The sequence below is a fragment of the Anarhichas minor genome, unplaced genomic scaffold (assembly GCF_050575085.1).
Source record: "Anarhichas minor isolate MPS153535 unplaced genomic scaffold, ASM5057508v1 ptg000024l, whole genome shotgun sequence".
NCBI classification, from domain to species: Eukaryota; Metazoa; Chordata; class Actinopteri; order Perciformes; family Anarhichadidae; genus Anarhichas; species Anarhichas minor.
The window spans coordinates 17,295,011-17,319,346 of NW_027466470.1; the positions used below are offsets into that span (position 1 = coordinate 17,295,011).

At 43.6% G+C, this 24,336-nt stretch overlaps 1 protein-coding gene across 2 annotated transcripts in view; it reads right to left on the bottom strand.

Annotated features, from left to right (window-relative positions):
- The window catches only part of LOC142956821 (adenylate cyclase type 1-like), a 36,423-nt gene extending 17,948 nt beyond the window's left edge, over window positions 1-18,475 (bottom strand). For both annotated transcript variants that reach the window (XM_076098567.1, XM_076098568.1), the window contains exons 1-4: window positions 17,867-18,475; window positions 14,663-14,812; window positions 14,262-14,380; window positions 5,068-5,179 (exon numbers count right to left, since the gene is read on the bottom strand). In XM_076098567.1, coding sequence (XP_075954682.1) covers window positions 5,068-5,179; window positions 14,262-14,380; window positions 14,663-14,812; window positions 17,867-18,475 — 990 coding nt within the window. The remainder of the gene's footprint in view (window positions 1-5,067; window positions 5,180-14,261; window positions 14,381-14,662; window positions 14,813-17,866) is intronic.
- Between the last annotated feature and the right edge of the window lie 5,861 nt (window positions 18,476-24,336).

The window sequence follows — 24,336 nt, forward strand, 5'->3', positions numbered from 1 at the left end:
GACTAAAAGTCCGGATGTCTTGGCCTCTGCTGCTTCAATGTTGACAGCTGATCATCCTAATCATTTTGAAGCATTTTTTTCACCCGTACTCCTCAGTCAAGATCTCAAGCTGGCTTGTTTGGCTTGGGTTTTGCTTCAGTCCACAGTTGTTAGGACACAGGCGTCTGAAGGGAAACTGTAGGACTTGAGAGTGATCCTTGCACCTGCTCGTGAGACAAACCCAAACAGGGTTATTGGAGCTGTGTTTACACCCGGACTTTAGTTTCTGGCAGGGAGCTGTCACAGTGTGGGCACTGAACAGTCCTTGTGCCTAATCTAAGAATACATTTTTTATTAGCATCCTGAGCAGTTGTATTTTGTTAAATTTTTCTTGGCGTAGGACTTTGTGTTATATAAACCTGCAGATGTACAAATGATCACATCTACAAAGCAGTTGGAACCGTTTTTTGAAGTTAACTTTTTGCAGAATTGCGCTTTCCTTGGGAATATAATTGTTTTTTGTTCACTTTCTTCCGCTGCATTGGAAATCTTTAGTGTCTCACAAAAGGATTACAGTTAAAATTGCACCATCTCTCAGGTTACTTACGCCTATCTAGACTAGAGTATTTGTTGTTATATGGTATAGTATAATGTATAAACAGGGAATTACATTTCTGACAACTGATTATCTGATATGCTCAGGTGAATTCTCTTCAAAATACTGGGGGGAAAAAGTAAAAATACCCGGGATGCAAATATAGCAATGAATCCCGTCAACTCCAGCATGCATCCGTGCACTGCACACGCGGCGCAGGCTATTCTCTAAGCCTTCACAGTCATAGTGTAGCCATTCGCAGTGTGTGTGAATGGAAAGGGAACTCTGACTTGTCGAGGGAAGCAAGAGGCAGCAGATAGATACATCATTGAGCCATCCTAAAAATGGAAACACAAGAGTGGAAGAGAGTGCAGAGAACCACGGGGCACAAAAGACACAGTTGAGAGAAGTAGGCTGCTGCGTGTCAATCAAAAAGCTGAGAAACAAGGAGCGGAGGAGTCTTAAAGCTGTGATGCAGGGAGGTGTTGGGAGAGGAGAGAAAAGAGACACAAGAATGAAAAGCGTTGTGAAAGTCTGCCATGGAAACGGCGACGACACGCACGCACACGCACAGACATACACACACACACACACACACACATGCATACAGACACAAAAGCAGAACTAGTCCAGAGCTATTAATGTTCTATAGCATCACAACAACAATAAATGAATCACAGAGTCCCTCTCACAACAGAAGCTGTTGTTTCGAGTGCCGGACAGACGGCTGCGAACTCAGCCAGGGAGAGGAAGTGTTTATGGAGTGACCGGTTGGTGTGCTAATTTATATTCTTGTTGTCCCTCTTCCAAATAAATCTCCTTCTTCTATTACTTTCCTTACAAAACATTGACATCAATTATGAATGCTATCTAAATTTTGTTACCTGTATTTAAAAAAATACCAACTCCTTATAATCAATTTCACACCACTTCTATGGTAAACTCCTGTCTCTTCAACCCTGTATGATTGTGTCTGCTCTGTGTGTTGTATTTTCTCGGATTCACCAAAGACCAAGTTTGAGTAGAGATACGGTTTCAAAGCTTTCCTGCAATGTCGGCGCCCCTCGTCTTCGTTCTCAGCGGTATAGTCGGCTGATTCTCAGCCCGGTGGTGGTGAGGAGTTATAATTACTCCCAGCTTGCGTTCTCGTGGGTGGTGGGAATCAAACCGCAAATACTGTTCAGTGTGAGTGGGTTTCCGGTAAATTTCAATCTTCAAGCTACCCTCTACTTCATATGTCACAGTCCAAGAGGGATTGTTTGCTATGCCTCCTAACCATAGACTGTATTTAAGAAATGGACGTATTCACCAGGACATCTCCCATTGGTTTGTGGACTGCCGTTTTAGGTGACCAAAAAGATTACAGTTAACTTTCATGAACTGAAAACAAACTCTAAAAGGCTTAAAGTTGTCCATGTTTTCATGTTACAACATGAAATCATGGACAACTCCCAGACCGGACAATACCGTGGTAGCGGCGTGTCAATAACAAGGTAGCCACGCCCTAAAACATACTCTGCTTTATAGTCTATTTTACTTTAAATGGACCATCATTTACTAAATGAACATCATGCTGTATTGAAGAACACTTAAAACTAGCGATTGAGAGCATAAGCTCATGTTTACAATGTTTACTGAGGTAATAAATCAAGTGAGAACTAGAGTCATTTTTTCATAGACTTCTATACAAACAGACTTCTTTTTCCAACCAGAGGAGTCGCCCCCTGCTGGCCATTAGAGAAAATTTAAATTTAAGGCACTTCTGCGTTGGCTAATTTTGATGATGCTGTTCACTGAGTTGCTTAGCTCACGGAAGGCTCAAACTTCAGAGAGTCTTGAAACCATTAGCTACTTACAGTAAAACATTTCAAAGCGCTCTTTTCCACTTCCTCCATATCGATACATGCAACAATGGGAGCCAGCTGTACATTACTAGCACATTTGTATTGATCAGAAACACGCTTGTGGTAGGTTGTGATGAGGAAAAGTTTGATGAGGGCACACACTTGATAAATACTGACGCAACCAAATTTGAAATCCAAAACCTGACGACTGATCCGAGGCTTTTTTCCTCATTCCATCCATTGCTGAATGTCAGCTTGCAAGGTTAATGCAACATGTCGGAGGGTACACTGTCTTTCCCTCTGGCCATTGCATGTTTGCATGTAACACAAGCGGCAACCTCCGGTGCTAAGAGATCAAGCCAATGCGGAAGTGTCAAAAACAGTTCCTCAAAACGGCCCAAGACCCCCGTGTTAAAATGCCAAACTTAACAGCAGAAATAAACTGGTTTACTGCCTGGAACAGAAAATGGTTTTGGCCCCTATGGCTAGTTTATGACAACTGTACATTTTATATAACTCCCCCTTTGAATTATATTAAGGCTGAAAAGCATAACTGAGGGCCTGGCAGCTTTGAGTGACAGGTGGATGCCGTCCCAGGTTGCTCGTCGCTATCTGTCTACTTTGCTGCGTCACCCTACCCTACGTAAGATCCGCCTCTTTGCCCATTTCTGGATTAGCCGGGACTTAGTCTGTGTCGTCGCTGCCAAGATGGCGACGAAAGGAGATAACACGTGAATCTTTTGTCAACACCTTTTTTAAGCTGCATACAACTAAGAATATAAGGGAAGGAGAAATACTGTAATAGTTTCCTTGAGTTTGAAAACTGGCGAACTGTTGCTAATTGCAAAAAAGTCTAATTTGATCTAATGTCTAAGATTAAGTGTAAGAGTGATAATGTGTCAAGTTCAGAAGCTGCTACCTGAGGTTAAAAGGCTTATCTTCATTTGTGTTCATATGACGTTGGCTGGATGAGGAGAGGAGAAGAGACTTGGTCGACTACAACAACACTCTAGGAGTACACTGCGTTCCTGGCTCACTTCCCATGCAGCTTGACAAGTCCAAAGAGTGGACAGGTGGTGTGGGGATGGTGCTGGAATGGTATTATGAGATGATGCCCGGTGGCCATGTGGCATCGCCCGCTCTGAGTACGGAACGAAAAGAGTCTGCGTGGCCACAGTGACCACAGCCATGAGTCACCGGCAGTGCCACTTCCTGCCAAAGTGGATCAGAATGAGTGGGGCTTTGGGTCAGGGCAAGGCTAAAACATTTGATGACAAGTTTCATGGCTGGGGACAACGTTTTGAGTGCAACACAAGGCTCCCAGCTAGCAGCCGAGCTGACATCAGACCGATCTATTCTGTCGTAACCCAAACAATGAGACGGATCCAATCACAACAGCAAGGAAACATACGTAGCTCAAGATTGCATTCCTTCGAGCCAAACTACTTCGGGAGATGGAAGTGAAACTGTATCATTTGAGGCCAAATGAATTGCAGCATCTTGGAAAATGAAAGTGCATCGACTTGTTGACATCACTTGACTTATAAATGAGAGCGTCTCTGGCTTGTGTGTGTGTATTTATTGCATGCACGGAATCCCAGAACGCAACTTTCCGCAGGATAAAGACAGACTGCAGCTGTCATGCAAAACAACAAGAGCCGGGTAAAGCAACCGATCCAAGACTAATTGGAAAGGCAATGACAATCATTTGACAATAACGAGTCAAATTGAGAGACACTCTCGTTTTAGTCGGTTCTAATTCTGTGCGCGTAAACAAACAAGTTAAAAATAGAAGCTCCCAACACGGCCAAGCAAAACCTTCTATGAAAGCAAAAAAAGGGTTAGTTGTAATCCTGTGGATTAATGGATTTGACAAGGGCATGTGCCGAGTGTAAGTAATAGAGGCCAGATTACATGTAGATAAGGCTGTGGAAGGGTGATCTGCGGGGGCTCAGGGGCTCAACCTTCTCGCCAAACTAAATATATGTGTCAAACTAATTCACAGTGTCGAAGAAGGAGCGATATCCTACCCGTCCTGGTGATGTGCTTTGATTCTGATCGGCACAATGTAAAGGAAAAGCACATCGAGGTTGTTTTTTTGTAACGCCAACACTGATGGCGTCACATTGGAAAGCCACAAGATTAACCACAGCGGTCAAACTCACAGCAAAAGTTGAGCGGATTCTCAGCACGGAAATCACAAAGAGCAACATATTGACAGATGGGAGAGCTGAAATCTTCTTTTTCCTACATGCAAACCCAAGAGAGATTGCGTCAAGGACAACTCAGTGGTCCCTTCATTCAGTTCGTTCACACAGCGAGTGATGAGCGGAGGCGAGGTTGAGCCCCGGGTAAATCTGGCCTAGATTAGAGATGTCTGTCAACTCTTCCTCAAATGAAGCACCGGGTAATCATATTAAGCATCATATGGGCTTCCAGTATTCACAGTGACATCATGCTAAGCTGGTACAATAGTGGCATGAGCCAGCGGCCTGTGGCCAAAGCAGTACACACACACACACACACACACACACGCGTACTTCCTTCCCTTGTCAAAGTTTGGACAGAGCACCAGCAAAAGAGCAGCTTCCCATGCCAACTGTGGCCGTAATTGAGGGGTGTGTGTTCAAGGAAGGGAAACAAACTCACCGTTGCAAGCTCATCAAACTTTCCAAACAGCTCATTTAGCAGCTTAACCAGTTCCTGGGCTGTGCACTGGGAGGCCAGACTGGTGAAGCCGACTATATCTGCAAACAGGATGCTGTGACGGAGAGAGAAAGAGAAGCTTTTCAGTCAAAGCAGGTTATTTATAGCAGCATGTATGAAGGAGAGAAAAAGAGAAAAGATTATTGGGTGCCTGATCAGATTAGCTCTCAGGTTTTTTTTTTGCAAGCGACATCTAGGAAGCCTGAGCTTCAAGTCAATTTGAACATTGATAATGTTTTTACAGGAAGCTAATCAAACATTCAAATTAATGACCTGCGGCAGCAAAAAAGAAAAAAAAGAAGAAAAATAAGAGCGAGCAAGAGGGAGCGTGCTCCGTTCTCTAACTCAGAATAGAAGCAAGAGCATTCTCATGGGGATCAAGGTGGAGACATGTCCTGTTAGGAGCTGGTGAACAGCCATTCTGGGATATATTGCAACCATCAAGGCGCTGTCACCTCACCAGGTGAACTCGTATTCCCTTTTCACAGTTGCTACATTGAACTGAGAGTGCTTGAGGTTTAAAATTGAACTGAAATAAAAAAAAAAAAATTGAAAAGTATGTGAAATCAGCACGTTTGTTTTGACTTGTGTATTGATTTGGTCAGGATCGCAATAACCAAAAAGAAGAAACGGTGCGATTCATTTACATCTCTGCTGTGATAGCACCTCCTACATTAATGCTGGCATGAATCTTTGCTTGCGACTGTCGGTGCTGTAATGCAATTGGTCCAGTATCTGTGTGGGTGGGCACTAAAATAGTCATCGATATCACTGCAGTTCCAACAGCCACACAAGCAGTTAACCGGCTGGGGGGCTAATGTTGTTCGCCGCCTCTTTTAGCTGTTAGTCCCATCTGTGACTTGAGGGCTCCGTATGTTGCTCATGTTAGTTACTCAGCGTCCTAATTGGGATCACAGTGTAGCTTACTGAGCGCTGAGGTTATCTGTTGCTGTGAGTTTTCACAGTCTGACTATTTTGCCGTCGCCACAACTGGACGATGAAAGAAACAATGAAAGAGCACTGACAGCTAACGCTATAGCTAGAGTGTGTGAGAGCTGCTGATGGAGGCAAGGCAAGTTTATTTGTATAGCACATTTCAACAACAGGGTAATTCAAAGTGCTTCACATAAAACCATTAAAAGCATCAAAACATAGGGCAAAAGAAAAGGAGATTTAAAAACAATTAAGAACATTGATTGAAACAATAAAAACAGTCATTAAAACACTAAAAAGCAGTGTAAGAAATAAAATACAGTAGTAAAATGCAGAAATGCAGGAAATTGATTACTATCCTTGAATCTGGTTGAATTCAAGGCAGCAGCAAACAGAAAAGTCTTCAATCTTGATTTAAAGGAGCTGAGGGTCTCAGCAGACCTGCAGCTTTCTGGGACTTTGTTCCAGATATGTGGAGCAGAACAACTGAACGCTGCTTCTCCATGTTTAGTTCTGACTCTGGGAACAGAAAGTAGACCGGTCCCAGACGACCTAAGGGTCCCCTTAGGAGGACAGGGGATGGTTCATAAGGTAGCAGCAGATCAGAGATGTATTTTGGCCCTACACCATTCAGTGCTTTGTAAACCAACAGCAGGATTTTAAAGTCAATTCTTTGTTTGACAGGAAGCCAGTGCAAAGACCTCAGAACTGGAGTGATGTGATCCACCCTCCTGGTCTTATTGAGGACTCGAGCTGCAGCGTTCTGGATCAGCTGCAGCTTCCTGACTGACTTTTTACAGAGACCTGTAAACACACCGTTACAGTAGTCCAGTCTGCTGAAGAGAACTGCATGGACAAGTTTTTCCAAATCCTGTTGAGACATAAATCCTCTAATCCTTGATATATTCTTCAGGTGATAGGAGGCTGATTTTGTAATTGTCTTGATGAGGCTGTTCAGGTTGAGGTCTGAATCCATAACTACACCTAGATTTCTGGCTTGGTTTGTGGGTTCTAACATCAGTGATTGAAGAGTGATGGAGGAACATGAACCAAACCTAACATCTGGTGGGAATCAGTGCTTATGTGACAGTCTGTGTGGAAGTCGACGTAGTCACCGTGATTTCACCCATTGATTTGTGGACTGCCGTTTCGAGGCATCGAGTTTGACATTTTTGGATGTCGCCATCTTGGCTTTTTGCGATCAGAAGTGACAGGAGAGGGTGGAGCTAAGCACAACCGAACGCCATTTTTAGGCCACCAAAAATGTCACAATTATTTTTTTACAGTTTGAAAACACACTCTGAAATGGTTATAGTTGTAACCTGAAGACATGGACGACTCCCAGACCGGACAACGCAATGTTAGCAGCCTGTCAATCACAAGGTAGCCACGTCCTAAAGCATACTCTGCTTTATGCTCTATTTGACTCTAAATGGGACCAAACTTTTTTAGTAAACATCAATATTTACTGAGGTAATAAATCAAGTGAGAAGTTGGGTAATTTTCTTATAGACTTCTATACAATCAGACTTCTTTTTGCAACCAGAGGAGTCGCCCCCTGCTGGCCATTAGAAAGAATACAGGTTTAAGACACTTCAGAATTGGTTTCGCTTCTCAGACCTGAAGGTTGCTGCCTGGCTATCGTCAGCAGGTGAGGCTCCATTGCATTCAGTGTTTCTGCAAATGTGTCCAAAAACAGTTTCATCCTTTTTTCAAAAGACAGAAAATTAGGCATAATAGTTGCATTTTAGATTATATTACCTTGCACAAAAAGTGTGGAGAATTTAAACATTAGATTAATGCATTTTCACTGGTGTTTTTTTCCACTACGTGTTTTTCTGTGCCGTTATTGATCTGTGCTGATTATCTCATTCGTCATATTTCATTGTGACTTGAAAACAGGCCGTGGAGGAAAGCTCACTTTCTTAAGGGGATTAGTCATCAAACTCTGACTGTCCTGTCCAACGTGCATGTCTTGCGGCTCCTGCATGTGGGCTGGTGTTTTCACAATGTGACAGAGTGCTGGATCTCTAGCGGGGAGCTGCTAAATGTCATTTTTGTCGCCTCGCAGATGCCACTGTAATGAGGGGAAATAGATTACATTTTTGTGAACGTTTTAATCGGCAACCATCTGTGGCTGACAAATATTTGAACCGGTAAACACTGTGCCAGTGTAAACACTTCACTTCACTGAAACTCTGAAAAGAACTGAACCGATACTACAGCGTATTTCACATCCGCGGGAAAAAATAGTGCACGAATGCAATCAAAGCATCTTCAATGTGTGCCGTGAATTACCCCAAAAATAAAGCAAAGAGCTAGATAAACACCAAATTGATTTTGATGCCCAGTTATGTAATCCCTCAAACTACCACAACAATATCTGTTTCATGCCTGCTATTTCTATTTCTTGTGCACTGCCTTGAACGAGCCATCTTAAAAGTTGAACTGCTGATTATAATTTGCACCCGGATGTCTCCAGCCTTCTGTCATTCTCTTCAAAGACCGGAAAAATGTAAACTCAAGACAAGCTGATTGTAAAATGAATCATCGTTTCACAGTCCCACCTTCAGTAACCGTTCAAAAGCCATGATGGAAATCCAGCCGTCTTCTCAAAAAGGAAACTATATATTTAGGGAGTTGCGTGAAGAGAGGAAGGTTGCAAACTACACTATGAAATCTTGTTGTTATATTGAGAGCCGATCATTGGTCATTTCTGTGTGTCTTTACGTAGACTGATGCTAATCATTTCAGGACTCTGCTTTTAAAAATAGCACAGTAGCACTGCATCTCTCTCTCTCTCTCTCTCTCTCTCTCTCTCTCTCTCTCTCTCTCTCTCTCTCTCTCTCTCTCACTCATGTGATAAAATAAGATAGAAGCCTTGCACACACAGTTCAGGATGATCCCTAGTGTGCTATGTGCAATGTGACCTCATATCTCTGCTCATGTCTGGTTCATGATATCCGCGTGGCTACTCGACATGTAGAGGCAGCAGACTGTGCCGTTTCAGCAATTCTCATGATGACTGCAAGCCTTAAATTCAAGTGCTCTTTTGCAAGACCGTATTGTGTAAATCGGCTCTCCACTTGCTTCATTGCTTTCAAGTCCACGTCCCTCAAAAAGGCAAAAAGAAACACTAGAATAATGGATACTAACACTGGACCGGAAGCTGATGAATGAGCTATGTGATAACATACATAATTGCAGCTCAGCCACAGGCTACAACTTCTTTCCTTCAGTAAGTCGTGTGGTTATGTTGGTGGAGGAGGATTTAGTTAGACATTTTCATACAGGCAAACAAAGGTTTTGGGTATTTTTCTGGAAAGAAACTTGAAGAAAGTACGACTTTCACACCTGCAGTTTGGTTCATTTGGTCCGGACCAAGGGTAAAAAAAAAAAAAGATTCGTTGTTGCATTTTAGTTCTGGTGCTGTTCCTGTTCACACTGACTTTTTACAAACACACCAGAAGAGTAAACATGACGTCATACAGCCCGACAGGTACCTCGTTGATTGGACGGTTTGGGCGATTGTCATCCTGCATCAAACAAAGCACTTTTTAAAACTTTAAAATATAAATAAAGTTATTATTATTATTATCATTCGTGCATCATCAGGACCCCACATGGGGAAATCAAATCCTGGTGACTGGCAGACGTTTATGCAGCATGTTAATGCTGATGTGCTTCTGTGTATTTATGTTCTTTGATTAATAACTGATTAGAAGTATTACTAGTCTTATTAGACTTCAATTCGACCGCATGCTATGATGAATAACGGTAGAGACAGTCCCTTTGCTCTCAGACGACTTGATGAAAACACACGTGCGAATGTCGGGGGGTACACATGGACACGTGCATGAGGCGCGTTATCGCTGTCACACAGTTTTTAATAGAGAACAGCGTTTGAACTATTAATCAGGAAAAATACCCGAGCCGACATGCTTATATACATTGCCTTAAATACAGATCAATTAGATTGATTGCTGAACAGATTTCATGATCAGTAGATGCATTTATTTGTAGTTGAGCTTTGATTGTTGAAAATATAATGTGGTGTGGTTGGTATGTTAGCTTTCAAACCTCAAAGTGAGACCCACCTTTTCAAGAGGTCTCGCTTTGGTTCTTTGGTCCCCACCAGCCATCGATTGACAGCTTTCACACCAGCACATGTAAACCGCACTAACGCGCTGCAGGGAGAATCCCATCGAGTGCATGGTCTCTTCTCGTGACCCAATGTGAACTTTGCTGCACTCAGTTATTTTTGGCCACGCTTACCTCATTTAAACCACATGCATACTATTGTGTCCACTTTTATGTGACGCATGCACGGCACATGGGGCCTGTGTTCCAAAGTACAAAGTTAAGGTCAGGGGGCTTCCAATTCGACCCGCTGTCTCTCTCCCTTTCCTGTGTCTGTCTGTAGCTGTGCTAAAGGCAAAGAAGCCCACAAAAGTTATATATAGAAATAATATTGAATATGGTTCAAAAGAAGCTGAAAAAATATAAAAAGCCACGAATATTGTGTTAGTAACTTCATGCTCAAATGTTCATGATGAAATACCTTACCAGCATGAGGAACTTGTCCCACTCAGCACATCATGCAGGTACATAAATCCAGGAATACACAAAAGCTTACTTGGTAATAAGGAACCGTGTCCACGTGTGCAAGGACAGGTGGACTTAATCATAAAGATAAATATGAATGTGGGAAGTGTGCTGAGCATTCAGTTAATAACACAAACATCTGGGGCTTATTTTCCAACTCCACTGCATTAGTTGTGATATATATCTGCATAGCATCATTTAAACTGTAAACAGCCACGTGCAAAATATACAGGTGCAAATTTGTGTTTCCACAGATATTTGACACAGAATTTGCAGATGCATTAAGAATACATTTCAGTGAGTAATCCCACACCTCGAAGGCACTCTCGGTATTGTGAGTTGGACCACTGAGAAGCAGAGGGATCGCAGACTGGAAGCTCCCGTATCTGATTTTCAATGTCCTCCGGCAAAACCTTCAAAACAAACGCTGCAGCACTCTTGGCAACAGCTATAGAGTTAGTCCAAACCTACTGTACTGTACTGTAAGTGTACCGTATTCACCGGTCAAAGTCAGAACCTCATCCCCAACTCAAGTTTCTGACTCCATCAACTCTACCATCCACAGCAGCCAAAGCACAACAATTGAAATGATTAAGCGGCGTAATACAAACATGATTTTTCCTGTGGTAACTACAGCTTGTCTGATAATATTGTCTAATTCGACCTCCCTCACACCCTCATCCATTGTTTCCTCTCCAATGGCACATATTCGCTCAAAGTTATTCCCTCAATTATCTCCTATTTCTCCCTGTGGGAGGCATTACTGTTGCTATTTTGGCAGACGCGGTTTCAATTTAATCACGTAGCGGAAGACACGAGCCAACTCATGGGTTAACTGTGGATGGGCCCCTCTGGAGCTGCAGTATGTGGGCTGTGTATGTGCTGACGTCGGGCCAATAAAGGGGCCGACGCAGACGGGTGTGCAGGATGCTTACAACAAAATTTAGAAGGATGAAGTGAAACTTCTTTGCAAACAATACATCTATTTTGTAATGGGAATGCCTTCATTGGTGGGAATGTCTTTACCTGTGCGTATTTGCTATATATGTGTGGTAGTGGAATGAAATATTACAAATAGACACGGTGGAAGTGCTTGTAAATTACAAAAGGAAGAGTGGTGAAGATGCCTGTCGTATTAAATGATATAAGTGATGATAAGACTGAAAGGTCTTTGATTAAAAGAGAGATGTGATATTAAAAGGTGCAGGCTCATCATTCATCTCCATTTTCACATTATTAATAATATAAATAAGCAATTTATAAGACGTGACTTGATAAACTAGGAAACAATTCAGAATGAAATACTGTCAATAAATGTCTTCCCGTACGGTAATCCCTGTTGTTCTCAGCTCAGGATCAGTCTATCACATCAGTTACTATACTACAACCGTCAAAAGAATGAAAGTGTGTGTCAACATGGAGCTATAATCTCCCACACATCGTGTTAAATAAACTTCAGGTTTGTTACTTTGGAGTCGTATTCTTTTCTCTTTTTTTCGTGAGTGATTACTGCAATATCCCCATGGCTGGATTTTAATCAGATCAAATACTGCAGTCTCATAGCATAATGAAGAAAACCAACAGTACATTGTGCGCCACACTGTTTACTTTCTAATTGCAGTCCGCCCAAATCACATAAATCATGTCCGCATCCAGTCTAGATCGCTCTCACAGGGGTGGCGCTATCTGAAGGAGTTCAGGGCACAGAAGCAATCAGCAGAGCTCCACCGAGATGTGTCCATATTTAACCACCGCGCGCACACACGCCCGTTATGCAACAAGAATTTAGTCTCCATTGCATTTAATCCCCTGTAGCAACCTAATCCTGGGGCTAAGCAAACTCTTCTCCTCAAGCCTCCCTGCTGCTCTGAGAACACAGAGGACAGGAGGAAGAGGAGACGACAAAAGGAAACAAGGGGATGTTGGAGCGGCATGAAGGAGATTTCGGAGAGGTGATGGAAAAGGAGAACGTCATGGTTTCAAACATGTTGCCGACACACGGGTTGAAAGGTCAACCACGGCCAACTGCAGCTGCAGGAGTCGGGAGGGAAATGCAAGTCTTTACTGCAGACTGCAGATTTGCATAATAGTATCTAGTAATAATACAAATAATAAGAATATTGATAACCCAGTGAAGTTAAGACAAACTCTCGTCTTTATCTGATTACTCTGTGTTTGTTGGCATGCAATCGGTGTATAGCTGGAAATATTCTTTCTTTATAATTTGAATAATAAAGTGAGACAATCCTTTTCATTTGGCAGGCATTTATTTCAAGCAAGAGTAAAGAGTAATAGTATTTACAGTATATACCAGTGTTTCCCAAATGACAAAATAAAAAGTTTTGGTTATTGACAAACTATCGCTAGCCAGCTCACAATAGGCCTAAGAGCGAATCTGTCCGCAAATCAACGTTCCTGGCCATTTTTACTGCCATTGCCACATCACCGTATATCATCATGGATCAGTAAAAACAGCCACTTCCAAGAGATATGTGTTTGATAAATGTCAACTTCGTTTTATGCATATGTTATTGAAAACATACACAGGTCATCCTGTCAACAGCAAAACGATCAGAATGTATGCGCGCCTTTCATATTAGATTCAATGTTATTAGCTACAATTATCACAACAGTACGATCATTCAGGCTCCCCCGTGTGGCTCGAAGGTGTACTGCAGATACAGATGTTACTGGATTTTGGCCATATCGCCTGGCTCTATGTAAAGGATCTGAATACTGCACATTGTATATTAGACGGCAACAAACGACACGAAGACATGAAATGTGCTCAAACGCTGAAGGGCAGGTCCACTCACAGGTGGTACGTTTGGTGGACGGGGTAAAAATGTCTGGGCGGGAGGAAAGACGCAGTCTTCTGAAAAAAAGAGTTTCTGTAACTTCTCAAAGTGAGACCCTGGATAAGGAGGAGGAATGTCCTCCTCACTAAGCATTGCCCAAACTGTCTTTCTCTATATTCCCCAGTAGGCACCCGAACTCCGAGAGCTTTGTTTCCCCTGGGGGCTGCCAAGGTATGATGGCCCAGAAGTTGGCATATGTACCACTGGCATATATTAGCCGTATAGTGCAGCAACAAATATGACCATATTTGGGATTAGTTCCTTGTTGCCCATGAATCATTTCTCTACCAAAATTGCCCACCGATATTAAACAAATGGAAAGCGTCTTTGGATTCCGTGTTATCAGGGCTGATACCAAATGAGTGAGTCGGGGGCTCACCCTTCATATTCACTGTGAAGAATTAAATATTTCAGTTTTGCAGCCTGCGGCGGTGTTAATGTTTCAGGACACTGTTGGATCGGATCACACTACATCGCGTAGCCCTCAGTGTTATTTCCAAAGGACATGTTTGGTCAATTTATTCAGTTCCTATTATTCAGTTGTTTTTTTTAAAGCATGCACCCATAATGCATTGGGACAGTGTTTATTCCACTGTTTCAGCTGGAAATTCTCCCATGAGGAGAACATAGTATCCCCAAATACCGCAGTTAAAAGGGCTGTTGGTTAAGTGAATCCAAGAGGGATTTAATTACCAACCGGGATTGTTCTGCGGCTGTGTTTTGTCGATGTGAGGATCCTACCTGACATTGTCGTGGCGCTGGATGTAGATTTTGTGAAAGATCCTTTCTGGGGGCTTCAGGAAATCCTCTTTCATCTCCATAGCTACGTTCCTGGGCAACAGACTCATTAGCAGGCGCTCCTGCGTGTGAGTGTGTGTGTGTGTGTGAACAGAAAGGGAGGGAGAGAGCAGATAAAGTAAGTTCAAATATACATTTATACAGTCAAACACAGCAAAGTTATCATTGGACAACGTGTTAGCAGCGATAGGAAATGTGCCAGACAAAAAGGTATGAAATCTAGCCGAAATGAATAATGTGTTGAAATGACTCGCGGCACAAGGAGGGGGTGGGGAGGGAAGGAAAAAAAAACAGATGCACATCTAATTTTACCCACAGTCTCAGCAACGCACAGGTGCATGTACCTGTTTCTCGTTCTCGTCCTCCATGCGGAGTCTCTCTTCAATGCAGTTGCGAGCCTGCAGGAAGGCCTTCCTCTGGGCTCGTTCCGTCAGGATGCGCACAAACAGCCCTGACAGGTTGACACTGGTGAACAGCAACGTGTTGGCAACCAACTGCAAACGGAAGAAGACAAAATTAGGAACATTAAACATGTTGTTTATAATTCTTTAGTACAGTTGTTAAAGACACGGGAAATCATCAAGAGATGTGTGTGGCTTTATATAAGAATGATCTGATTGGTATTCTGTTTGCGAGTTTGTGTGTGTGTGTGTGTGTGTGTGTGTGTGTTTTTGCTGCACAGTACATTCTTTTATGAATGTATTTAGTGAAATAACTGCACATACGCATGTACACTTGCATATGTGAAAGTGTGTCCCTAATTTTGAGGTCCTATAACTGGGGATTAGGTACCTCAAATGGGCCTTTGAGGAGCTTCTCAATTCCTCATAGATATTTTTATGCTTTTGCTTCGTTACCTTGTGAATCTTTTCAGATTGTTTTTATTTAGATATTTATTGTTATTTGTTAATATTATAGCTATTATTATTAATTCCACGTATAGTTATTTACATGTATTTTTAAAGTTTTTTTGTGATTAATTACGTTTAAGTGTCTTTCTTTTCTTATCTAAGGTGTGTGCAGGTTTTACACGTATAAACAAAGGACAAATAAAGGATAAAGGACAAATAAAGTTATCTTGAATAGAATAACATCACTATGATCCATCCCATTAGTAACTGTTGCATTTAAAACACACACACACACACACACACACACACACACACACTGTGTGGCATCCTGCTATGGTGGTGGGGCCGTATATTTCTCTATTTTGGAGTCAGCAACATTAAAGCGTCTGAGAGCCGGCGCTCTGGTCCATCCATCACAGCAGATGCACAGCAGCATGACTGCTTCAACCTTGTCCAGGACACGAAGAAAAGAGAGTTGTTGTTTTGTTTTTTTCTTGACTGGGTTCAGCTGGCTTTGACTTTGTCTACAAACCGAACGAGATCTACCTCCAGTGTGCACCAGCGGGCAGTGGTTGTGTATTGATACGATTAAAGGAACTCAAACTCTTCATATCTGAGGCCATTCATCATGAATGTTTTCCACAGCATAGTTTTACCTCAAAAAAAAAAATTACAAATGACTTTACACTTGACTTGTTTAAAAAAAGAAATATCTTAAAGCTTCACATGATATATCCTCAAATTTAACAAACTTCCATTGCCACAGCCAGGCTTGTTTCCCAGTCCAATGAATAATGGATCCAGTTCTTGGCAGCAGCAGTCTGTCTTTGTGCTTGGCAGCAGCGCTAGCAAACATCAACATGTTCAAACGAGGCTCAAGTTACTTCACAGCCTCCAGTAAGTAAATGTGGACGTCTGAAGTGAGTGGTGTCGAACACTCCTCTGCCTATCTGCGGTGGTAAACCCCAATAACCGACCATAATGTGCTGGACTCACTCTTACATCTGTTTCACCCGTTCACGGTTTTACACGGTGAGGAAACATCTACATTGCCGTTGATGATGTAAAACAATGATCTGTAGTATTCTATTGTGCAATAGGGCTTTCATTTCATTAGCAGGCTATCACTGCTGTGCTTAATGTTAAACAAACTCTCTGGGACTGGTTACATTGTTTATAGCAGACACTATAGTTATATGGCGTAAATGTGCTGTGGATTTAATATAACGGTTGTTCAGCTTTATCTTGGACATGCAAGGTTGTAAACTATAACGCCATGTGACATTTTTATACGCCCAACTCTTTGTTGCACCAATACAATGTGACACTAAAAAAGAATAAGAGTGACAGCTGAAGAGTATAGGGGACTAGTAATATCCTATTTATCAAACTCATATCCCCCGCTTGCTCCAGTAATAAGATATTTTCAGGTAGACCGAGCCACAGGCTGAGTGCCTGGGTCCCAGGTGGGTGGCCGGTGCAAGCCCAGGGCCACGCGAGGTCATGCCGCACGGCTCATCTCTAAGCTTAATGGATTAGCCCTCTCTGGTAGTGAAGCTAGCACCGTCCTTCACATGGCAATGCAGGTATCTCACATAGCCTACACACGAAAGACGGAAAACAAGCTCCTCCGCAAACACGCTGTCATCATGCGAGGGCGTGATGAACCGATCACATCTCAATTTCACTTCCCACCAAAATGCACAATCTTCGCGCCGTATGCTACGCGGAGGAGGCAGGCGTGTTCCATAGCCACCGCCACCGCCACCGCCACCACCACCCCCACCCCCGGAGGGGTTTGACTGATGTTACATATCTTCTCTCCTCACACCTGACAGTCAGTCAGAAGTGTGAGTATTGTGATAGGGGGGGAAAAAAGAAAAATCTACAAAGATATAAACGCACAGAGAGCGGTGAACCGGTTTCTATTTCAGCTCGGAAATGACATGAATGACTGTGCCCTCTTTTTCCATAACTGAAGTATATAGTAGTGTGTGTGTGTGTGTGTGTGTGTGTGTGTGTGTGTGTGTGTGTGTGTGTGTGTGTGTGTGTGTGTGTGTGTGTGTGCCCCGCTGTTTGCCCTACTTCTGGTGCTAGCAGGATGTCACTCTGATTCCCGGCCGGCTCCTTTGGGGCCTGAATCACATCCCCAGGGAAACAGTCATGGACAAGCAGACTGCTTGGCTCATTCATTTTTCTCCTCCACCCTCTCTGTTTGTTTTTCTTTTTCGGGGTCCTGCAGGTACATATGCATCACCATCACCACAGCCACGGCCCCTACAGTACACCACTATTTCTCAACCTCTGTAAATGATATGTAGACTTACTTACAGTTATGATAGTGGGGAAAGTGAGCAAGCAGACATTCACAGTCTCATTTTGTGTTTGTCCACTAGATCAAGTCTTCTTCGTGGCTCAGAGGCTGAGTTGACATGAGCTACTTTTGTTTTTATCCAAAAACTACACTTATTTATGTTTTTTTTTTTTTTTTTTTTTTGCTGTTCTTAACGTTTCAGAACTACACTTTTGCCAAATGCAATCAAAAGCCTGAGCAAACCCCACAGTGCAGCCACAGGGAGCTGTCCTCGGTGCTGAACTTGGTTTGCTGTCACCGCACGAGTCTACAACACACACGCAACATACACACAACCCACAGGCACCTAAAGCACAGCGTGTATAGCGCACACATATACGCACCGTTCTCCACATCTTCTGCGTTTTCGCCGTTACAGAAGTGGCGGTCACAATCAAATGCGAGATGGAGACCATTATTCCAAACACGACCGCCAAGAGCGTCCGCACAGGTAGGAGCGCGTAGGCGACGAAGGTGACCAGGATGAGCTGCCACACGCCCTGCTCCGGGGACGTCGGGGGCTCCATGCCCATCGCGCCCAGCGAGAAGGGGCAGCAGAGGAAGGAGAAAGTGAAGCCAAAGAGCAGCGCCAGGTTGACGATCTGCTGGAGCTGAGTCACCTGCAGGTACTTGACGTTCGTCACGATGAACAGGGAGACGAAGACGACGCAGTGGACCGGATGGGACCCCTTGGAGATGGTGAGGCTGGGGCCGGACAGCAACTCCACCACAGCCAGCGTCGAGGACAGGAAGATGAGCACGGCCAGGGCTTTGAGGGTGGACGTCTGCTCCAGCTTCAGGTTGTAGTTCTGGAAGAGGGACTCGAGCTCCTTGCAGTCGAACTCGTCCTCGCACGCGATGGTGGTCACGGGGACGCCCGTCGGACAGTGACTTCTCTTCCGCCTGGTTTTGACTTTCTGAAACGGTATTTCCTCCATGTCAGTGCCATTCATAAACTGAATACCTGCTCACGGCTCGGGTCGAACGGAAGAGCGGATCCCACGCCGACGCAGACCGGGGGAGGGGGAGAGAAAGACGCGCACAGGACAGCCGGCTAGAGGCAGAGCGTCCCAGATAGAGCCGGAGAACTGGCCGGTGGCCGCAGACGCGCTCCACACTATCCACAGGTTGAATAGTGTTGTTCGGAGGACAGATCAGCTACCAGTGAAACCTTCATGTCCCGGCTGTATTTTCCACGCGATCTGCAAAAAAAATAATATATGTATATATTGTTTAGCAGTCGTTTGAGCGCCACATGAAGAGCAGCGCACACGACGTCTAGTTCAGATGGTTAAAGCTTCTTTCTTTTTTTTGCAAGGCTCAGATAGGATCACGCCTGCGCATTATGAGGTGAAGATAAGACAGGTCTCAGCTACTCAACACACAGTCAAGACGATGTGACTGCTGCGGCTGCATAGCGCACTAATGTGACAGAGCAGTGCACACATCATCCTGTCCTTTTCTATTCCACCTACACATGATGACATGTTTCCATCATTAAAGCCTGCGCAATTGTTTTTGCATATATTGATCCATTTATGCTCTTCCTTTTCCTGTCTCATCCACACACACACACACACACACACACACACACACACACACACACACACACACACACACACACACACACACACACACACACACACACACACACACACACAAGGAGGAGAGAAAGATGCAGAATAAATACCAGTAGCCAATGCTTTCCAACCGTGATTCATGAAAATTCTCCGCGCTCACTATGGGCTGGCAACCACTGTGTTTGGTTGGCACATGCATGGGGGATGACATGCTTGCATGACATTCATCATATGATTTTTTTTTTTGCGTTGCCAGAGAGGCAGCCACCCTCACCATCAGCACCCTCTTGGCATTCAGGGGGTGGCGTCTCCATCATTACCAGGGGAAGATTAGTCATCCGTCACAGGCTGCTGCCGTCGCCATGACCCGTCGGTGCCAGGCAGGGTGTGAGAAAGTGACAGATGGATGGCCCATGCCAATGTCCAGCACTCCACCGTGCAGGCAGAACACTCGCATGGCTTCTGCCCCCCTCCTTAGCTCCCTCTCTCTCTCTCTCTCTCTCTCTCTCTCTCTCTCTCTCTCTCTCTCTCTCTCTCTCTCTCTCAACTGTTAGTACCCTCACTTCCACTGATCTGACTAACACAATTAAAGTATTTGGCAGCCGACCAAATGTAGTGACGACAGTGCTCTACAAAAGACCATTCTTTATGAGAAAAGTAAGACATTTGAACACATCTGAGTACAAAAAAAGCTCAACCGAGTCGATGCCGTATCAGACCTGAAACGATTAGTAGATTAATCGATTAGCCCGTTAACAGAAAATGAATTATTGTCAAATGTGAGGATTCGCAGCTTTTATCTCTGTTTGATATGACTGCTTTTTGGACATTTAAGATGTCATTTGGGACTAACAACGACTCAAATATCATCGTTTAATCTGCAATGAAAATTATTTGTAGTTACGGAGCTGTTTGAAATCAAACATTTCAGAAACTCTTGCCGTCACTCTGAATAGTTTGTCGGGACACTGTTGTGTCCACAACCGGGGCCCTTGCCGTCCCCTCTCACTCTGTCCCTGCTCCTGTCAGAGACATGTGGGACGCAGGATGTAGGAGTCTTTTACCCTTGTCACTGTCTATACTGGACTTCATCAGCCGCCACACACAAACACTGTTACAGTTCGTCAGCGACAGGGAGGTGATATGCAAATGAAACAAATCAGCGTCGTCATTTGTATTCCATTGACCAGAGTGTAATTAATCTGGGATTGATCTTCTGCCATCACCCTGATCAATATGTCAATATCCCTTGTGTAGCAGCTCCTAAATTAATCTCAGTAATCAGCGCTTTTCTATTTTGTAAGACATCTCGCATTCCTTTGATGCAAATGTCAAACTGTGCATTCAAACAAGATGAAAATCTGACATTCAGATTGTCATTTGTGTATCTGCACATGCAGGTTTGTGTTCGTTTTTATTTTATTTTTTATTTTTTCCTGCAGTTGATTGGCAGATGCTTTCTTCGCGCTGGTGTGAAGGTGTGCGGTATGTCCGCTTGACCTGTTTGTGACCAGCAACATTGGGGGGGGGGGGGGGGGGGGGGGGTAGAGTGTGTATGGGGGGGGGGGGGGGGGGGGGGTCATTCGTTTCGCTTTTGATGGCTTCAGGTGTAAGCGGTCACACTCTGCCAGCCCTCATCTTGAGAACAAAGAGAGGTCTTGTGGGAGTTTCGCACCACAGCGCTGCACTCCAAGGGCGCCGGACAAGGAGACGGCGGCCTGCCTCCCCTGCTGCGTACCTCTCTGCTAAAAACAACGTCTCCTACCTCCTCTGCGTCTGACTTTCTATTTCTGTCTCTTGCTCTTCCATTACACACAAAAAACCTCTCAGACTGAAAGACATGAAACAGCTGAGCATCCGAAGTGGTGTTAAAACAGATGATTATGTATCTGACATATTTACATCGCGAAGTCGTTATTTGAATAACAGCTTGATGACTCAACAGCTTGAGGTCTCTGGAGCAATTAAATTCTTCTCCGCCACATGTCAGTTGCATAGCTTCTTTCCAAAAAGCTGATCTATAGCACATAAAGGATCTTTGCTTGCTACCAAATGTGTCTCGTGTTGGGGCCTTTTTGTCGACTCTCAAATGTGGCTTCTCTTGTCGGTTGAGCAGTGAGAGATGTCTCCTTCCCTCTCGAAAAGAGATTCACACAGCTTTTAATTCTCCAACCAGCGGGAGGTTTCTGTATCTGGAAGCGGATCGCTCACACCCACACACACACAGAGCATTGCTTTGGTCCAAGAGGGGGGGGGGACAATGGGATAAAAAGCAGAGCGTCTCAAAAATATTCTTCAGAGCTGCTGCCTCCGTCTAAATACTGCTTTACACTCGCTGTCATCAAGCGATCATCTGTAATGACAGCCCAGCAGAAGGCAAGTCCCACCAGTGTCCAGATGCGGTTGAGGCATTGCTGGTCTTATAATCACAGACACATTGGCTCGACACCAGCAAATGAAACAGCCAAGCCAGACCCAAGAGGGACGGGCAATGCATGCTGTGAATTAGCTAATGTCAGCCTTAATTAAAACGTGCTAAGAAACAGAACACCTTTTTTTCCCCCTTTCACGATTGTCAGTCAGGTGTGCTGCTCCTGGTTTCCTCAGAGAAACGGCTCTATGTTGGAAGGATGAGAAAAATGGAGAACTCTATATGAGGAATGAGAGCTTTATTTATTCCAGCATTCCAGCCTTGAGCAAGGGCCTGCAGAACTCCATTTGTCCGGGCTGAAAACATAATGCACACATAATAACCAAATCACAACTGGACTCGGGGGGAAAAAATCCACGAGCTTATACTTCATTGCAGCACAATAATGATTTGTCCCCTTCTATAAAACCAGTCTACAGTTCCAGCAGATAAATGCAAAAGCTGTGTAACACCAGAATCCATGATTCAAACATAATGTGTCTGTGTGTCAACAAGGTCACTGGACAGGTTTGGACCGTATATTCTAAAAACGTCACACAAGAAAAGCCTGATCTAACGGAGTTCCGCTGTTTGTAAGTATTGCTTGAACCAGTTGTTTATGACACTAAAGGTTCTCAATATAGCAGCAAAAAGCTAATGTGTGTTGTTATCCGACCTTCTCCTTGATTTGTTTACATGGCCTTGCGTGCCTTTTAGCATAATGCTAGTGCATGTGAGCGTGTCCCACTGGTTAGCTCATGTGCTTCCGCTCTGCATTGCGCTCACATGACGGTTTCCCACCCTCCGCTTCCTGCTCAGGACTGTTTCCATTGTTTGCACTGTTAGTGCTTTTAGCGCCGTTAGCTTCTAGACGCTGGCTCAGCCGTCACCATAGAGAGCCGTGCGGAATTGATATACTCAGAATTTTTAATTTGGCACCTTTTAACAGACCTTATCACTAGTTTGCTTTGTGTATAGAAATAAACAACAGCATCCATCATAACTGGAGATATGCAGCGTGAGTCTTTTTTTTTTGTTTCTTTTTTTTGGTCGACATTGTTTCCTAAATTAATCTCGATTTTTGGTATCAATGCACTCGTCCCCACACAGTGGACTAAGACATTATTTTCGAGGTCAAGGGATGATTTATGGAATGTGCAAAAATATGGTTTATCTCGGATGTCTTTTCCCTCCTAAATATTTAGCAATGTTGCCTTCTAATATTATATGTGAGAGGTTAAAGTAAAGAGATCTGGAGGCAAATTCTGTGTGAAATACAACACAATGTTTGAAGTAGCCTCAGTAAAAAAACAATATTTGCTTCACCATCTTGAATCAACACCTCCTTCCTTTTGAGGGGGGGGGGGGGGGGGGGGGGGCTATATGCAAAATGTAAATATAAATCAAACAGGGTTTGCTTGGTAAGGATTGTTAGAAATAACAAAGTATTTCCATCTAATGTAATCCTGATGCAGCACCTTCCTTTCCCTAAACAGTAAACATGATATCCCATTTTCTCACATGACAGCTTGCTGATTGCAACCTTTCGCTTATCAACCTACACATCTGAGGGACTCGATCAGCGTCTCCTCCTTTACAGACAACACCGCCCCTCTAATCTTCCACTCACATCAGCAATGCTAATAAGCCCAACAGCTGGAGTATACTGCTTCTGGACCCATTTATTTTAACTGCACACTATGATGGAAATGGGATTGTGTAAAGAAAGTGACTCAGGAGTTTCTTTTTCTTAGTGTATTTACTCCTCTTCTATACAGTGTGGATTACTGTTTAAATGCTTTCTGTCCAACAATTCAATCCTTGTGATCCAGACCCATCGGGGCTGTGTTTCAAAGTATTGAACCGTAGATTTGATTTCAAAGGAGAAGGCTCCCTCACCTCTAAACACTGTAAAATGAAGAAGCAAGGTCAGAGGCTTATTTACAAAAACAAGAAGTAACAACCGTGGCTGTTTGGCATGTGTTTGTGTGCAAGCTTAGGGTGGATCAATAGCCATCAGGTGCATGAGATACAAGTGCAACACCCTCCCTATTGTGAAATCCTCTTAAAGCTTCTGATAGTTCAAGTAATCTGGGAGAGGCGATGTGTGAGTGTGTTTGTTCGCCTGCGTCCAGTCCATGTGCCTGGTCCCCTCCTTCCTCCAAAGTGTCACGTGCCCCACTGAAGTGTTCAGTGTGCAGGGAGACAGACACAGACAGAAAGAGAGAGAGACAAACAGACGGACAAAGAGACAGGTCTCCGATAAAATAAACCTGTTCACTTACAGACTTGATAATGCAAAACACTGCACTATTTACAACTACTGATGAAATCGTACGTTGAGATATCGTCATTTAAAATGACGTCGTCGACATTGATAATAGCTAGCACATGCTAACTAAAAAATCTTGATAAGATTGACAAGAAGGCTGCTCATGGGAGTACCAAAGTGGAGGTAAAATAAACTGTTTTCTTAATCTGATTAGGCCTACTCTGTGTTTTTTTCCCTATAATTTCACCTGAAACTGTAGTGTTTGCACTAAAGTTCTTAATAAAACGAGGACACACTTTTCACTTGTCAAGTATTTAATTCTCGCGGGAGCAAAGACAATTAAAAAAAGGTTATTTATTTATCAAATTATCAGAAAACATGCTATACCGTGGTATTTGTCGTTTGCATGTAATTAAATGACCTATAGCGTGAACGAAGAATTTGGCTACATCGCCCAGCTCCATGCCTATCTTTCTGATAGCATTGTACCCACCAAAGTAATTGCTGAGGTCTGGAAACATGGCGACATCGCTACTAAAGTCCAATGGGGAA